At 38.2% G+C, this 16,512-nt stretch overlaps 1 protein-coding gene across 2 annotated transcripts in view; it reads left to right on the forward strand.

The window, feature by feature from the left end:
• The window catches only part of LOC136858164 (hemicentin-1), a 709,155-nt gene that overhangs the window by 124,734 nt on the left and 567,909 nt on the right, over nt 1–16,512 (forward strand). For both annotated transcript variants that reach the window (XM_067137503.2, XM_067137504.2), the window contains exon 6: nt 4,553–4,737. In XM_067137503.2, coding sequence (XP_066993604.2) covers nt 4,553–4,737 — 185 coding nt within the window. The remainder of the gene's footprint in view (nt 1–4,552; nt 4,738–16,512) is intronic.

The raw sequence follows: 16,512 nt of genomic DNA on the forward strand, positions 1-16,512 counted from the left end.
TTCCTAGGCTTTTCCTATCACATCGTCGCCATAAGACCTATCTGTGTCGGTGTGATGTAAAGCCACTAGCAAAATGACTTTTTGAGTATAAGTCCTCTGTAGAAATTTTATAATGCCAGTGAACACAGAGGTTCAGAAAAATGGTTTTCCCTTTCACAAAAACTCTCATAGCTGAAAATAGTCAGGAAAAAGTACTCTAATGAGGTTTCTGTTTAACTATAATAACCATGGGGAAATTATTATGTTGTTACTATAAAAAATTGACATCAGAATTGAAAATTTGAGATTAAAGAAATTATACTGACTTTCATTACTGTTTTTTAATTTTATTTTTAGAGTTAATGAATTACTTCTTTACACTGCTTCAATTGTTTGTAAACAACTATCTGTATCAACTGACTGTTGGGTCAGAAACCCTTGATATTTCTTTGCCTACTTTGCCGTTAGAAAAACTTTTGCATATGATGAGGTTGTATAATGCATGGGATTTGACTTGTGTCTGTCCATTAAGATTGCCTAATGTGCACTAATGTGCAAATGTTAATGACAAAGTGTAAAACAACATGTAACATTGTTGATAAGTGTTAAAACACATAACATTGTTGATGACTGCTACAACCAAGCTGGCATTATCAAAGGAATGACCATGGCACATAAGCTTGACCTTGTGATGTGCATGGTCTGAGAGCTCTATGTTTGAATATGGAGGGAAAACTTTGTTTAAAGTGTCTTACTTCATTTTACTGAATGTTAAAATGGCTAAATAGCCCATATAGATGACTTTACTCAAGGTAGAACTAATGGGAAGCTTAAGAAAATGCAGTGTGTGACAGGAGTTTGGTATTACTTATAGCAAAGTATTACGAGCATGGAAAGCCTTCAGAACAACAGGTACAGCTATGCAATGGACCAGTGGGAGTTGTCCATGAAAAACCACTGATGATGACCATTAATACTCCTAACAGCCAATAGGAACAGGTATCAAACAGCAATTAATATTGTAGAAGTGAAAAGGGACATAAGGCTTGGACTGCTGTGGTTTTCCATAATCAAAAGACTGCACAGAAGTGGAATGTTTGGACAACGACCATTTCAACATGTCCCAGTAACAACAGCTTATTGAAAATGCCATTTGCATGATGCAAAGAAAACAAGGACTGGACAGAAAAGTATTGGAGTTAAGTTTTCTTTACCAATGAGAGCAGATTCAGCCTTTGCAGTGTCTCTGGACACAGTTAATCTAGCAAGAGACTGGAACATGGTATCACCTCACAAACATTACTGGAAGGGATAGATGTGACAATGTAGGTCTTCTCATCTGGCAAGGGATTATATTGGACGGGTGTACAGAGCTTCAGATAGCGTGATGTGGTACTGTAACTGGTGAATTCTTCTGCAATGAATTCATTCTTCCTCGGGCGCATCTATTCAGAGGTGCTATTGGCTCTTGAATTTTTGTTCATGAAAAATAATGTTAGACCACGCTATAATGCAGCTATTGATGAGCTGTTGGATTGCGAAGATAATTTACAGATGGATTGGCCTGCCAAATGAAATCGTATATGTTGTGGGAAGATGCTTAGTGACATATGAAAACTCACTGGAAAATTTGCAACAGCTGAAGACATTATTGAAAGAGAAATAGTCTATTTTATCACAAGAACTACTAAATGACCTTGTTCAAACTATGGAGAGACAATGCAAGCATACATAGCTGTGATCATATCCCTTACTTCTGACCACTGCTTCCCTTCTTTGCATATCTGGCATAGGTGCATCTCTATTATGTCGGTCAATGTTCATGTAACCATTTCTGAATAAAGAATTTTTAAGTTAAGTGGCACTATTCAAAATATGGCCAGAAGATTGTTTTGGAAGTTTTCAATTCACTAATAGAGAGCTCTTAAAAGTTTATAGCAAGGCTAACATACAAACTGAACTTGAAAATACATTTCATTGTCTAAATTTCGGTAGCCCAATAAAGAAAATGATTCATCCGACTACCTGGCTGAATGGTCAGTATTGAGGCCTTTGGATCAGAGGGTCCTGAATTTGATTCTCAGCTGGGTTGGGGATTTTAATTGCATCTGATTAATTCTTCTGGCTCAGGGACTGGGTGCTTGTCTTTGCCCCAACAATCTCCTTTTCATATTCACACACCACACCACACTGCGAGTCATCACAGGAACACGCAATAGTGAATACATCCCTCCACACAGGGTTGCCCACTCAGTCCCCGCATCTCCATTAATGGAGATGTAGTTACAATTCCTTCAGTCACTGCAGATCACATCGTGTGGCATTTCACAGATACATACAGCTCTGGGAGATATGACTCTGCATTTCTGTCTATTGAGCATGAAGCAGGGAAACACCATATCTCCTTCACCTCTGGTGCTTGACATTCCTATAATATGCCTTTCACGGTGTGGCAATTGCAGAGTGCACTCGTGCTATGCAGGGACATGACTCCTGGACCAGACAAAATCCATAGTCAAATGCTTAAGCATTTGAGTGACAGATGTCTTAATAATATCCTCACCCTATTCAACAGAATATGGAGTGAGGGGTTGTTTTCATCTCAGTGGCATGAGAGAATTGTAATACCAGTTCCCAAGCCAGATGAAGATTCAAAACTTCTGGATAGTTATAAGCCAGTACTGGTATGCCTTAAAAATGGCCTGTGTAAGCTATTTGAAAAGATGGTGAACCAATAACTTGTTTGGGTCATGGAAGAAAGAGTTCTCTTGACTAACTACCAGAGTGGTTTTCACTCTCATCAGTTTGCCACCAACTATCTGGTCAGACTGGTGAGCACCAATCAGGAGGTCTTTCTCTGGAATGAACACCTAGTCACTGACCTGGAGAAAGTTTCTGACGCTACCTGGCGATATGGGATTATCTCCACACTTCACCAGTGAAGATTTCAGGGAAATTTGACAACATTTATTGAGAATGTCATGTCCCTCTAGCTCTTTTGAGCCCGAGTAGGGAATGCATTTTCTCAGTATTACACTAAAAAATAACAGAGTACCGTAGGGATCTGTACTGAGTGTCATGTTGTTCACAATCACCAACAATGGCATAGTTGCCACTTCTGGACCTGCAGTTGTACCATCGCTGTGGGTAGACGATTCAGCACTACATTACAGCTCCGGAAGGATGACGGTTACTGAGAGACAGTTACAGCAAACCATTAACCGAGTTGACGATGGGCCCTGCAACATGGTTTTCAATTTTCAGTGGTGAAAAACCTCAGTTATACACTTCTGTCAATGTCAGCTTTTGCATCCTGAACCAGAGATCCACTTGCAAACAGTGTCTTACCAGTGATAGACACCTGCAGGTTCCTAGGTCTCCATTTTGGTAAGAGACTACTGTGACAGCCCCACACCCATCAGTTGAAGGTCGTCTGCATGAAAAAACTTTATTTACTCAAGTCTCTCAGTGGCACTTAATGGGGGCTGACTGTGCAATGCTGCTGTGTTTTTATATGGCAACGGTCCTCTCCTGAATATACTATGGTAGTGGAGCTTACAGTTCAGCATCAAGATCTATGCTGAACCTTTTAGATAGTGTTCACCATAGTGGAGTCAAGCTGGTGACAGTAGATTTCCGTACTAGCCCCATTCCCAGCCTACTTGCTGAAGTGGTAGTTCCAGATTTACGAATTTGTAGGCAGCTGTTATTGCTCATCTACATGTACAAAATTCATGAAATGCCATTAAATTCAATTACAGGCTATGAATCTCATGTTAGATGCATATTGACGGTTGATTCTTACAAAATTGTACAAAATTATTTTGATATCCTCCTAGTCAGTACTATAATATTTTACGTCCAATTAAGACGAAACTTTACACAGACATAGACATGTTTCGACCCGGCATTGGGTCATTCGCAGTAAGACATAAATAATGAAGTAAGAACATCGGGCACACAAAATAAAATGTTAGCTAATAAGTTTTTTCTTAAAAAGCATGATGAAAGTTAAAAACTGTGAGATGGTGATTGTTAAGACAGTCTTGAGCTGGAGGTCTTTTCATTTCAATGTTTTTGTTGTCCCTTGGTGTAGTTCAACTAGTATCTGTAAATTGTTGGCTTAGTTGTTATATTCCAACATGGGCTTATATACATAAGCATTATTGAAGTTGAACTGTCTGATTTTTATCCTGTGAAATGGATAATAAAAATCGAATTAAGAGTTGAAAAATGGTGACTTAATGTTTTCCTGTTAGTATCTGTAAGTTAATTTTCATTCTTCATAACTTACTTTAAATGTTTTCCTGTTAGTCACCATTTTTCAACTCTTGATTCAATTTGTATTATCCATTTTACAGACTGAAATCAAAGAGTTCAACTTCAATAATGCTTATGTATATAAGCCTAGCTGGACCTAGTTGTTGAGGTGCATATCTGATATGCAGTGGCTTACAGACTGAACACTGAAAGCCATGGGAATCTATTTTGAAGATGTTTAGTCTCATAACCACAAACATTGACACAGCCACATGTTTATACATTCTCAGTAATTCTGATTCATTGTTCACAGGTGCAGAGACTGCTGTGCTGGTGAAAGTAACAAATCAAACTCTCCTCTCTCACCTGACTAAAATGCGAATAAAGGATCTTAGTGGCACAATTCTTCATGATTTGCCATTAATTCCTGTTCCAGGACATTCTGATTTCTACAGAGTCGATAAATTTACACCACCAACAAAGTTATTTTACCTTGAGGTAAGTTATTTAGTTCATTTTAAGTTCATAGCATAGATAGTATATTTATAGTATATTCTTTTGCCTTGTATTCTGGCTGGAATTAGGCATTTAGTACTGTGCATGCATTGATCATTACTAGTAGTATGTTTTTTGTGCTTTGCAATATCTTGAGTGACGCTAACCTTGGTTTTATTTTTTCATTGTTATTCCTCCTTTTGGCCTACATCTCCCCCCCCCCCCCCCCCCCAACTTGCGTACGAGTGTGCTGCATAGAAGTTTTCTGTGCTCCATTGGGTTGTTAGGAAAGTTTCTGTGAGTGTTACTAAGTCGTATTCATGTCTTCCGGTATCATGTTGATTGCATTTCTTAGGTCTTCTATATTCCATAGTAGTGTCTTTATTTCCACTTCTTTTCCCTAGTTTTTACAGCACGGCGTTTGTGCTTTGTTGGTTGATTGGATAAAATTGAATTCCATGGAATTTATTATTTGGAGTGAAAGGAAGGATAAGAAAGATGGCAATAGACAAATTTATAATGTAATTGTCACCGCCCACACATTTGTAATAATTTTCTTCATGGTAATGCCTATTATAATTGGGGGTTTCGGAAATTGATTAGTTCCACTTACACTAGGAGTTCCTGATATAGCTTTCCCTTGAAGGCTCCGCCTGACGAAGAAAATATTCATGAAGAGGGAGAACCCAAGGAAGTGGAACCCATTGAGGATGAGGAAGCATCCATAATTGATTATGAATTTAATGAGGGTCACTACGACTTCACCATATATTCTAGTGTGGCTGAAAGCCCAGAATTTAATAAAGAAGCAGCAGAGACAACCCAAGAGATTTTCAGGAGATTTTCAGATGTATTTGATGACAAACCCGGTGTCATTAAGTATTTTGAACACCATCTAAATGTGATAGACACTTCACCTTACAAGAAACAGCTTTACCACATACCTGAAAATTACCTAGAAGAGCTTCAAGTTGTAATCAAACAAATCTAGAATGATGGTATTATTTTGAAATGTGTCACACCTTACACCAATTCTTTGGCCATCGTAGGGAAACCAAACGGTAGCCTACGCATATGCCTTGATAATATGGCCTTAAATGAGACTCTCATCCTTCTTTGCTCTAGGATGTGATAAGAAAGTTTCACACAACATGAAACTTGTTTCTGCGATAGATATGGCTTCATCCTATTTCCACATCTTGTTAGATAAAGCCAGTCAAAAGTTTACAGGGTTCATTTTTGACAATGTCATGTATGCAAAATTCTATCCCCTATTTAGAGGATCATATAGGATTGCTACTGCACAGAACAATGGAGCCTACTAGGTGGAAAGAATGAATGACGATGTCAAGGGAATATTTAATGCCACAAACCTCAGGAAATACTTTGAAAGGACCTAGTCAAAAAGAAACTCTTGTACCAATTTTCTTTTTCCTGAGCAGGTGGGGGGAATGAAATGAGAATATCACAGCGCAATTCATTATCAAAGTATTTCTGGTACATATGAGTGCAACTTGTAACAACAGCTGTACGAAAGATTAAAAAAGACCGCTGTGCATGCAAATGACAGACGTAGCAGCTATGCATGCGACCGGCTCGCTAATGGAAAGCCAGCCAAGGACATATGATGTAGCCATCGAACATTCGATTCCTTCCATCTCATGATTTCCAGAACCGAATGTGATATAAAAATTTCAATTACATCGTCATGTAGCCCATAACAACAGAGGGTAGAATACCAAATTTAATTAAAATGAGCAGTGGGATAACGATAAATTGAAGATAGAAGATTCACAAATCAGAAGCCAAGATGCCCGTACTATGGGTATAAAAGAAGTTAGTTGAGATAGCTTAAATCCGTATCTGTGTGTTTTCTCAGCTGCCTAGTGTGCGGGTCAGCTGTGGAAGATATCGGTCAGAGATCATTGCTCTGTTCAGCAGACTGCCGATGGTAGTTGTGTTTAAGGAAAGTACAAGTGTTCGTGTCCGTGGACGTACAAATTTCGAAGTATCGAAGGTGGAAACTTTGAACTCTATTTTTGTGTGAGATAGGAAGTGATGTAATATTTAGAGTCATCAACAGCTGATAGACTTGTATATTAAAACTTGAACACTTTGAGTACTTAACATTCTTGAGAATGTGACTAAATTCTCCAAGTGAATAATCGTAAATTATTTTCAACTTGCATAAACTGGGTGGACTCGCCACATGATAGTTTATCGTTGTGTTATTGTACATATTCAGGGAAGTGATAGTTCAGTTACAAACAAGACCATTTGACTCATGTCAGTCTTTTGCAATGAACTGTGTCATAATAATTTCTAAAGACTGTGATGTTTATTTATTGGACAATGTTAATTTCCTTCCTTCGAACTATGCTGATCATGTTATAATCATGCCTTTTAGGCTCACAAGACTATGCCTTAGTGAAAGAATTTATTTCAAAAAGTCTGTGCTTTAATAACAGAATTTATTTTCATGAGAGTGTGTGTTAGTGTCAATAGACTCAAGGTTTTTAAACTGTGTTCGCTAAGTGGGTTTGGTGCATTAGAACAGTGCATCGAATGACAATTGACGCAAGTGTAATAGATTGATATAACTTGAAAGCAATAGTCCTATGAAAGTGAACATTTTGATGTTGTTATCAATGTGCAAAGTACCATTTTTATATAGAACCATTGACAAATGTTTTCTGTGAAGAATAGGAAATGCTCTGCTACAAACTGAACATTCTGCCTTATAGGAATTATATCCCACAAAGTAGGTCTACACATCTCTAAATACACTCATGGTCTCTTTGTATTACATGAAGGAGAATAATTTTGATTCAAGCACTTCCTCTCCACATCCTAATAAATACCATATTGAAAATCAGGATCTTTTTAAAAAATTTGTTTTATGATGCACCGACACAGATAGGTCTTATGACAACAATGGGATAGGAAAGACTTAGGAATCACGGAAAACCATCTTCAGGGCTGCCAACAGTGGGGCTCGAACCTGCTATCGCCCGGAGGCAAACTGGTGAGGATAAACACAGAAAAGGCAGGTTTGAAGACATGTCCTGTACTGAACTCTTAAAAACCTGGCAACCCTACTGTTAGTTACAAAGCCACTCATTTTGGGTTGATAGCTGGGTTCTAAAGTGACACATGCCTCATGATTCTGTGGATCCTAATTATAATTGAATTATCATGTAGCTTGGCAGTGGTGTAAACTAGTGAAATGTGAGGTAACATGGGATGAGTTATGTCTGAAGGTGTTCCTGAGCATATCACTGCTCTGCCTCATTCTTTATGGAATTCATGTAACTCTACAACAATATAGTATTTCAGTAGAATAACCTCTTACATGATCCGGCAGCACAAGTTGGTCTGGAACTGATTTGAAGAGCATTGGAGGGCACTTATGAGCATGTAATCCTTTTGATATACTGTGTATATGACTTGCATTATCTCTTTGCTTATATACAGTCAATCTTCATTACAGTGTTATCGTGTATTCCATAATATTTTGTGGTATAAATGGAGGGAGGCAATAAAAATGAAATTTCAATATTAGTGTACATGATGACCTAATAATTAACTGTAGAAAACTGTAGCTATAGTGTTCAGGAGAGGAGGAAGGCCGTTTAAGGTGATGAGGGTATCTGCATGAAAGGAAAAATATCATTGGTAAACCAATTTAAATATCTTGGAATCACTTTACAGACCAGAGGAGAATGTTTTGCGGCACGCACCTGAGAAAGGACCATAACAACAATACGGGCAATAAACGACATTCCCCATATAAATCTATTATCCATAAAGACAGCAAGTAAACTATTCAGATCAAGTGACATATGGTCTAGAGCAGGTGTCTTTAAATAACGGAATCCAGTCTGGGTCTGGATCCTGATGCCTTTTTTCCCAGAACTGCACGGTTTATACGATGTCAAGCATAATTAAGAAAGAGATTAAAACAGTAAAAGTATTTTAAGAGTGTAACTCGTGACTTATACGTCCACTGGCTTAGAACAATATTTACTTCATAGATGATACTACCGTATTTTGAACGTAATGAGAGTGAAAAGGTTTTCTGTTTGCTCCAAAGATGGCAGTGCGTGCTTATTTGGTTTTTCTCTAGCCTGCAGTCTCTTTCCTGTTTCAGTTAGTAGTTAACATTACTTTCGAGTTTGTGTGCAAAGCAAGCAACAGCTAACTTAGATCTCTTTATTCAAGACTTGAAGGAGGAAAGAATTAATTTTCCCAGTTGTATCTCGGTATCTTGTAATGAAAGTTTTCAGATTTTTTGTACCAACTGAAGAGAGAATTTGATGAACTATTCATGCAATTCAACAAATTGGAAGACATTTGTCAGGCTGTGGAAAAACAATCTTCCATCGATTCTTGAGGAGAATAATACAGTACAACAAAGCAACTGAATTGTGGAACTTTGACATGGCAGAATCACGGATAGAAATGCTACAGCTGCACATGACAGAAGAAAGGGCAGGGAAAGTTAATGTGTCATTTTGGATCTCTCTTGATAGAGATTCTTGTGCAAGTTTTTGAAATTTTGTATATGCTGACAATGTTTGGGTTTGAAAGTATGTTTCCATTATGAATTTTGCGAGAAATAATTTCAGTATATAAGTAATAATAATAATAACGTAAATGTTTCCACCTTTTCAATACAATATATTCACAAAATTACAAAATTATACGGTACTAGTTTCGACCCATCTAGGGGTCATCATCAGCCGTATTGGAGCAAAGATCATTTGTGGCGAAATCCTAAGGCAATATTATTTTAAAGAATAACAAGTGAAATGAGATGTTATGGTAATAGTTAATAATACAAGGAATATAACCATCAAAAATAATTTCAGGTCCGGAATTATTAATAAATACTTCAGGACTGCTTAACCATTGCTGGAACTTGGCGCATTCCAAACTTTGAAGGATTTCAAAAAAACACTTCTCTCACTAATGAGGTTGGGTGGGTGAATTACATATTTCAAGTGTTCATATGAACACTGAATTTAAAATATCATTTGTTAAATGAATATATTATAACTAAACACTTAACTGGTTAAAATTTAAAAATTCAGGGTAATACAGTGCTAATTGATCCTAATATACACTGTATTTACATTTTTGTGTAATTATTATCCAGAGTAACCAATCACCACACCATAAGAAAAGCCAGCACCTGTCTTATTCAACCAAATATTTGGACCCTAGAGCCTCCTTCATTGCAATATTTCCATCACTCTGGACCCCAGGGAAAAGTAATTGAAGACCCCTGATTTAGAGCTCACATGGGAGTATTGTGATCTACAGAAGCTAGAACAAGTAAAGTCCATCAGTTTGAGAAGAGTTCTATGTATATCAAAATATTTGCTGTCATGATTAATATATAAGATGGCAAGAGAACTCTTTTTTTCATAGAAGATTTGAGATACCGGTACCAGATGTTGCTGCTATTTACAAATCAAAGCCAAGCATTGCTGCAGGAGCTATGGGAAAAGAAGAAAGAAATATCTTTTGATTTCTACACCACAGGGGCTATGGAAATGCATGAATTACGAGCTGACAAGCAGTTACACGTTTTACAATGCATGGATTTCACTGTAGAGTATGCACAAACAAGCTGATGTCAGAATGCAAATGTGAGTGGTGTGGGAAATCATATGATAGATATCACTCCCTAGCATGTGCAAAGAGGACAATTTTGATTAATAAACTGTGCAGTGAATAATATTAATTACATATTTATCATTAGAATGGTCATTGGCTGCAATAAAAATTAATATTAATATTAGAGTATCATAATTAAAATGTTAAACTACCATAATTAAAATGTTAAACTTTTTGCTTCATTTTATGACTGCATGAAATTAATTTTTTACAAATTATATTTTTATATTAGTTGAATGTAATCTTGGAATACTTAGAGTGATAGAAGAACATTTTAGGAAAAAAAATGCACAACTGTGTACACAACACCTCCTTCCTTTGAGTCTTTTGATATCCGAGCTCAATAGCTGCAGTCGCTTAATGCGACCAGTATCCAGTATTCGGGAGATTGTGAGTTTGAACCCCACTGTCGGCAGCCCTGAAGATGGTTTTCCGTGGTTTCCCATTTTCTCACAAGGCAAATGCTGGGGCTGTACCTTAATTAAGGCCATGGCCACTTGCTTCCCACTCATAGCCCCTTCCTGTCCCATTGTCTCCATAAGACCTATCTGTGTTGGTGCGATGTTAAGCAACTTGTAAAACAAAAGGAAAGATACCCACTGCAGGCCATATGCCTCTCCAATCCTCCCAGCCTTCAGCAGTATGACACTTCTGTTTGCCTATTACTTACTTTATATTATTCTACCTAGCTGTGGTGACTCTCAAGCCCCCTACTTTTACTGTATAGCTTCTTTGTACTCAACATTGTGTGTCTTGTTCACCTAAACATGACATACAGATTGCTTCTGCAGCTTACCCTAGAGCAAGCACATAAAGCTCTCTGTGGGAGAAGCAGCTCATTCATAGATCAACGATGCCTGCAGTGTGAAGTGTTTGACCCTGTAACTTGTTGATAGTCATAGTGAAATAGATTCTTGAACTGGAATAGATAGTTATTGGGGATGAGAGGGATGTGTGCAATGAACATGCTTTCTCCTCGGCTGCTGCTCATTAGGATGGTCATGCATATAACATTTCTTTGTAGTGACTTCACAAGCAGCCTCATCCCATTGCATAGCTTGGAAGTGCTGAGGTTGTGCAACAACATGATAGGAGCACTGACTTTCAAAATAGTGGAGTGTGTCGGAAGTCTTGGAAGTATTCAGAGAATTTAAAAACTCAATTGGGTAATTGCTCATTTTGTCGTGATTGATGACTGTATTGAGGAGGGTTTTTCTTTTTTCTTACTATTTGATTTACGTTCCACCAACACAGATAGGTCTTATGATGATAATGGGAAAGGAAAGAGCTAGGAGTGGAAAGGAAGCAGCCATGGCCTTAATTAAGATGTGAAAATAGGAAACCCTGGAGGACCGTCTTCAGAGCTACTGACAGTGGGAGTTCCAATGTACCATCTCCCAGATGAACCTAACAGCTACGTGATCCAAACCGCACAGCTATGTGCTCAGTTATTGAGGGATGTGAACACCATCTTGATGTCCTCAATCTTACCAAAAATGGTGTTATTATTAGTGGTCATCTAGTCATTTTTAGACATGAGGATAGCTCATTCGCAAAGCTAACAATTTCCTTTGCTTGGCAGATGGTCTGTGTCGGGGTACGCTTGGGCAATTAGCTCATTGACGTAGGAGCTCAACTTCACTATTAAACTCAGTTAGTGTACCCTCTCCAGTCTTCCTCGGTTGGAGATCTCTTGTGCAAGCAAATCACACCCCATTCGAGGTCTCATATTTGTGGTAAACGAGAACTCTTTTTTTTATGTGAGATCAGAGGGGCCATTTCAGGCTGGCGTTTACCTGAGCAACACACATGCCTCTTGTGACTTTGAGGAGTTGCTGAAATACACCACCCATTAATCTGGCATTGTTTCTTATGTCTTATAGCATGCAGTTAACTGCTTTTATGTTTACCATAGAGCACTCATCCCACATGATGGAAATGCAATCTCACAGCACATTTGCTATGTCACTGTTTTTGAGATACTGCACACAGGGCACTCAGTGTGTTCCAGATTTATTTTGAACATGGAATGAGCCATCTTGTCCTTAGGCAACAACGTTGTCACTAATCATGAGGTTGCTACTGCGAAAGCTAAGTTGCCATCACCTCGAAACTTAGCAAAAATCAGATATAATAAGGAAGTCTTTGTGGTGCCTCCCATGACATCAATGAACACCATTTCACCAGACTTTAATGCAGTGCTGTTTGGTGGTTCGTGGTTTGGGTTACTGTAGTTCTACTTCATGAACCATGGGCAATGGCTGAGTGGTTTAGTAAGTGGTCCTGAGAGTCGGGATATCAGTTGCTACCGAATGGGAGTGGGCATCTCGAACATATTCAGAGTCATGGCCTTCCTTAATGCTCAGGCGGCTAGGACTATACAATTTACTGGTGGTCCCTAACCCGTTAGAAGAGAGATCCTCACTATGACTATGTATGTGTAAGTAAGGGTAGCATCCTGTTTCACAGAATTTTCACTGAGCATACTCGGAACATTTGAAGCAAGGCTCAGACCTATGGGAGTAATGGAGTCCTACTCCCATCCGGCAGGCGAGGGACTCCTTGGAAACAACTTGGCTAACAAAATGGAATTCAGTAGAGGAGCTATATGTATCAGTGGGGCTTATGGAGGAAACTAGAACTGTCTGAGTCAGCAAAGAGTATGCATCTGGATGTGTTAGGAGCTAATGTTGTTCAGGTAAGGGGAGATAACGAAGAAGAGATAGATTATAAAGTATACTTGACAGGTGTTAAAAAGGGAAGGGCAGAGTCTGGAGCAGGACTGCTCATCAGGAGTACTATTGCATGCAACATAGTTTCTGTTAGGCACGTAAATGAGTGAACGATGATGGTAGATTTGGCAGTTGGGCGAATTAGGACAAGAATCGTCCATGTGAGAATGCAGATGAGGATGAAGTTGATATGTTTTATGAAGCATTGAGTGACATTGTAGTCAGGGTCAACAGCAAGGATGGGATAGTGCTAATGGACAGTTTAAATGTGAGAGTTGGAAATAGTACTGAAGGATGCAAAAGGGTGGTTGGTAAATGTGGGCAGATATGGAAGCTAATAGGAATGGGAAGCAATTGCTGGACTTCTGTACTGGTATGGGACTAGCAGTTATGAATACATTCTTCAAGCATAAGGTTATTCACTGCTACACATGGGAGGATAGGGATACCATATCCAAAATAGACTATATCTTAAATGACTTTGAATTCAAGAAATCTGTTAGGAATTTGAGGATATCCTGGGGATTTATTGATGATACGGACTACTATCTGATCTGTAGTTAACTAAGTATCTCTAGGTCTAGGATAGAGAAAGTTAAATCTGTCTGCAAACAAATAAGGGTAGAAAATCTCCAGGATTAGGAAATAAAACATAAATATATGGATATGATCAGTGAAAAGTTCCAAACAATAGACAGTAAGTGGGTTCAGGATATAGAAAGAAAATAGTTGGCATGCAGGGATGCTGTAGTAAAAACAGCAAGGGAATGCCTAGGAACAACTGTGTGTAAATTTGGGGAAAAAAGTTAACATTTAGGAGGATTGATCAAGTGAGAGCAGGAGCAGCTTGTGAACGTAAAAAGAAGGCGTATCAGAAGTGGCTCCAAACAAGGATTGAAGCAGACAGGGAATTGCACATAGTTGAAAGAAATAGAGCCAAAAAGTTGTTGTTGAATCTATGAAGTCAGGGGAAGATTATGGTAATAACCTGGAAAGACTAGGTCTAACAGCAGGGAAACCTTCCTGGACAGTGATAAAGAATCTTAGAAGGGAGGGGGAAAAGAAAATAAGTAATATTTTGAATAAATGAGGTAAACTCATAATAGATCCAAGGGAATCACCGGACAGGTGGAAGGAATATTTTGAAAATCTTTTCAACATAAAAGGTAATATTTCTGGTGATGTTGCCAACAACCAACCTTAAGGGTAGGAGGACAGTGATGATGGCAAAATTATTCTTGAGGAAGTAGAAAGTTTGGTAATTGAACTCCACTGTCATAAAGCAGCAGAGATAGTTGAAAGTAGACCTGAAATGTTGAAATATAGTGTGAAGGTATGGATGAAATGGTTTCATAGGTTAATAAGATTAGAATGGATTGGTATGGTAGTAAGGTGCCTTCTAAAGGGCAAAAGATCTTTATAGGTCGACGCCCCGAACAAATAGCATTAAAAAAGGTACTTTCTAATTGGATAAAAAGCAGTAATTGCACCTATCTACAAGCAAGAGAACAGGAAGGATTGCAACAACATATTGATCAGTATACCAGGCAAAGTGTTCTCTGAGATTTCGGAATGGAGAGTGCAATCAGTGGTTGAGAAGTTGGATGAAAACCAGTGTGGTTTCAGACCACAGAGGGGCTGACAGTATCAGATTTCAGTAATCGCCAGGTAATTGAAAAATGCTACAAGAGGAATAGATAGTTATGTTTCATAGATCTAGAGAAGGCATGTGACAGAGCACCAATTGAAAATGTGTTTGCCATACTGGGGGGATTATGGAATTAAGGGTAGATTATTAAAATTGTAGCATTGTTTTGAGCGTGAACACAAATAAATAAAATAAATATAGTAATAATAATAATAAATGTTGACATTAAAATGTGAATAAAGGAATAGTTGTAAATAATATAGACACTTAATAATATGAATAAGGAAATATTAAAATGATGCTGTGGTGGTGAATTCACATCAGAACATGGAAACGTGACGAGTATCTTTCGATACGCAATATTAAATCAAATACAAGGGAACATTTACAGGCCTAAAAGTGACAACTAAGAGAGGAGAGTGGAAGGTGCTGGAAGCCCTATGAGGTCCATGGGAATGTACGATGTTATGGGGGAGAAAAGACTTACAATAATACACACAACAGACAAATAATATTGAGAAAATGAACATACAATTATAAATGAATAAATAAATGAACTGCGGATTAACTGATACTTGAGATACAAAATAAAAGATGTGTAAGGGAAACAATTAAGCTCTTCAGTCACGAACAAACTTTGACATAGAGGTTCACATTAAAGTTAAATTTACGGAATGAAAGGAGGCAACCTCGAAAGAATTAAAAATTTAAATACGCTATTCAAGAAAGAATGACTGGAAAACAGGTCGTAGGTTTTCATTTTCATTCAAGAAAGAGTGTTACAGACTTACAACCACAACTAGAGTTAGAAAAGAAGGTCTGCCTCCAAAAACAACACGTTGCGGACTAGCATAATAGCTAAGTCATACAAATGCTCTATTTTGGAAAATGTGGAAAACTAGAGGAAACTCCGGCACATAAGATGCAATTCTACATAATAACTGAAGTTACATTAAGTGGGAATAGTCCAAAGCACAAGAATGCATTTAAATAACATAAGGCAATAACATAGCGCTTACCTTTGCCGGCTGAAGACCCATTGCGGGACGGACGCAAAATGCGTCCGCCCGCTGTAGTGATCCAAATTCAAAGACACGGACAAAATAACTCGCACACGCGAGGAGCCACAAACAGAAAAAAGAGTGATTTACAAATAACCATTAGCAACACTCCAGTTTGCCACATTCACCAATTAAAAATCCTAATATACTGGCCAATAAAAACACCTACTTGTACTTTGGCCATTGACAATGATACCAATATAAATGGTCCGTCATTGGACATTATAAATTTTCCAGCTAACTCATTCTTGGTTGCCAGCGTTTCGCCCTCGTGTGCTAGGGTGGGCTCATCAGTTGGTACCTAGCACACCTACCAATACGCTGGCTAGTGCATACCGTGGAGGCCACTGCGTAGGCTAACTGGAGCCACCGGCAGTGCCAATGCACCAAGAGACTTTGTCTCATTCAGGACAAATATTTCAGATTCCCCATGGGAATCAACATCTATGTCATTGACAATGATCTAGAATAATCCTTTCTGCTGATTTTGCATCTTAGCGGATATTACAAAAGACAGGAAAGGGCCACTTACACGTGCCACACCCTGCCTCACAAGTCATGTAAAACAATTCCACATTCCTTTCTATACTTTACAGAATAATACAATTTAAATCAGGAAATGTAAAAGAACATAAATCTTCTTCATAGTCCATTT

The sequence above is a fragment of the Anabrus simplex genome, chromosome 1 (genome assembly GCF_040414725.1).
Source record: "Anabrus simplex isolate iqAnaSimp1 chromosome 1, ASM4041472v1, whole genome shotgun sequence".
Classification (NCBI taxonomy): Eukaryota; Metazoa; Arthropoda; class Insecta; order Orthoptera; family Tettigoniidae; genus Anabrus; species Anabrus simplex.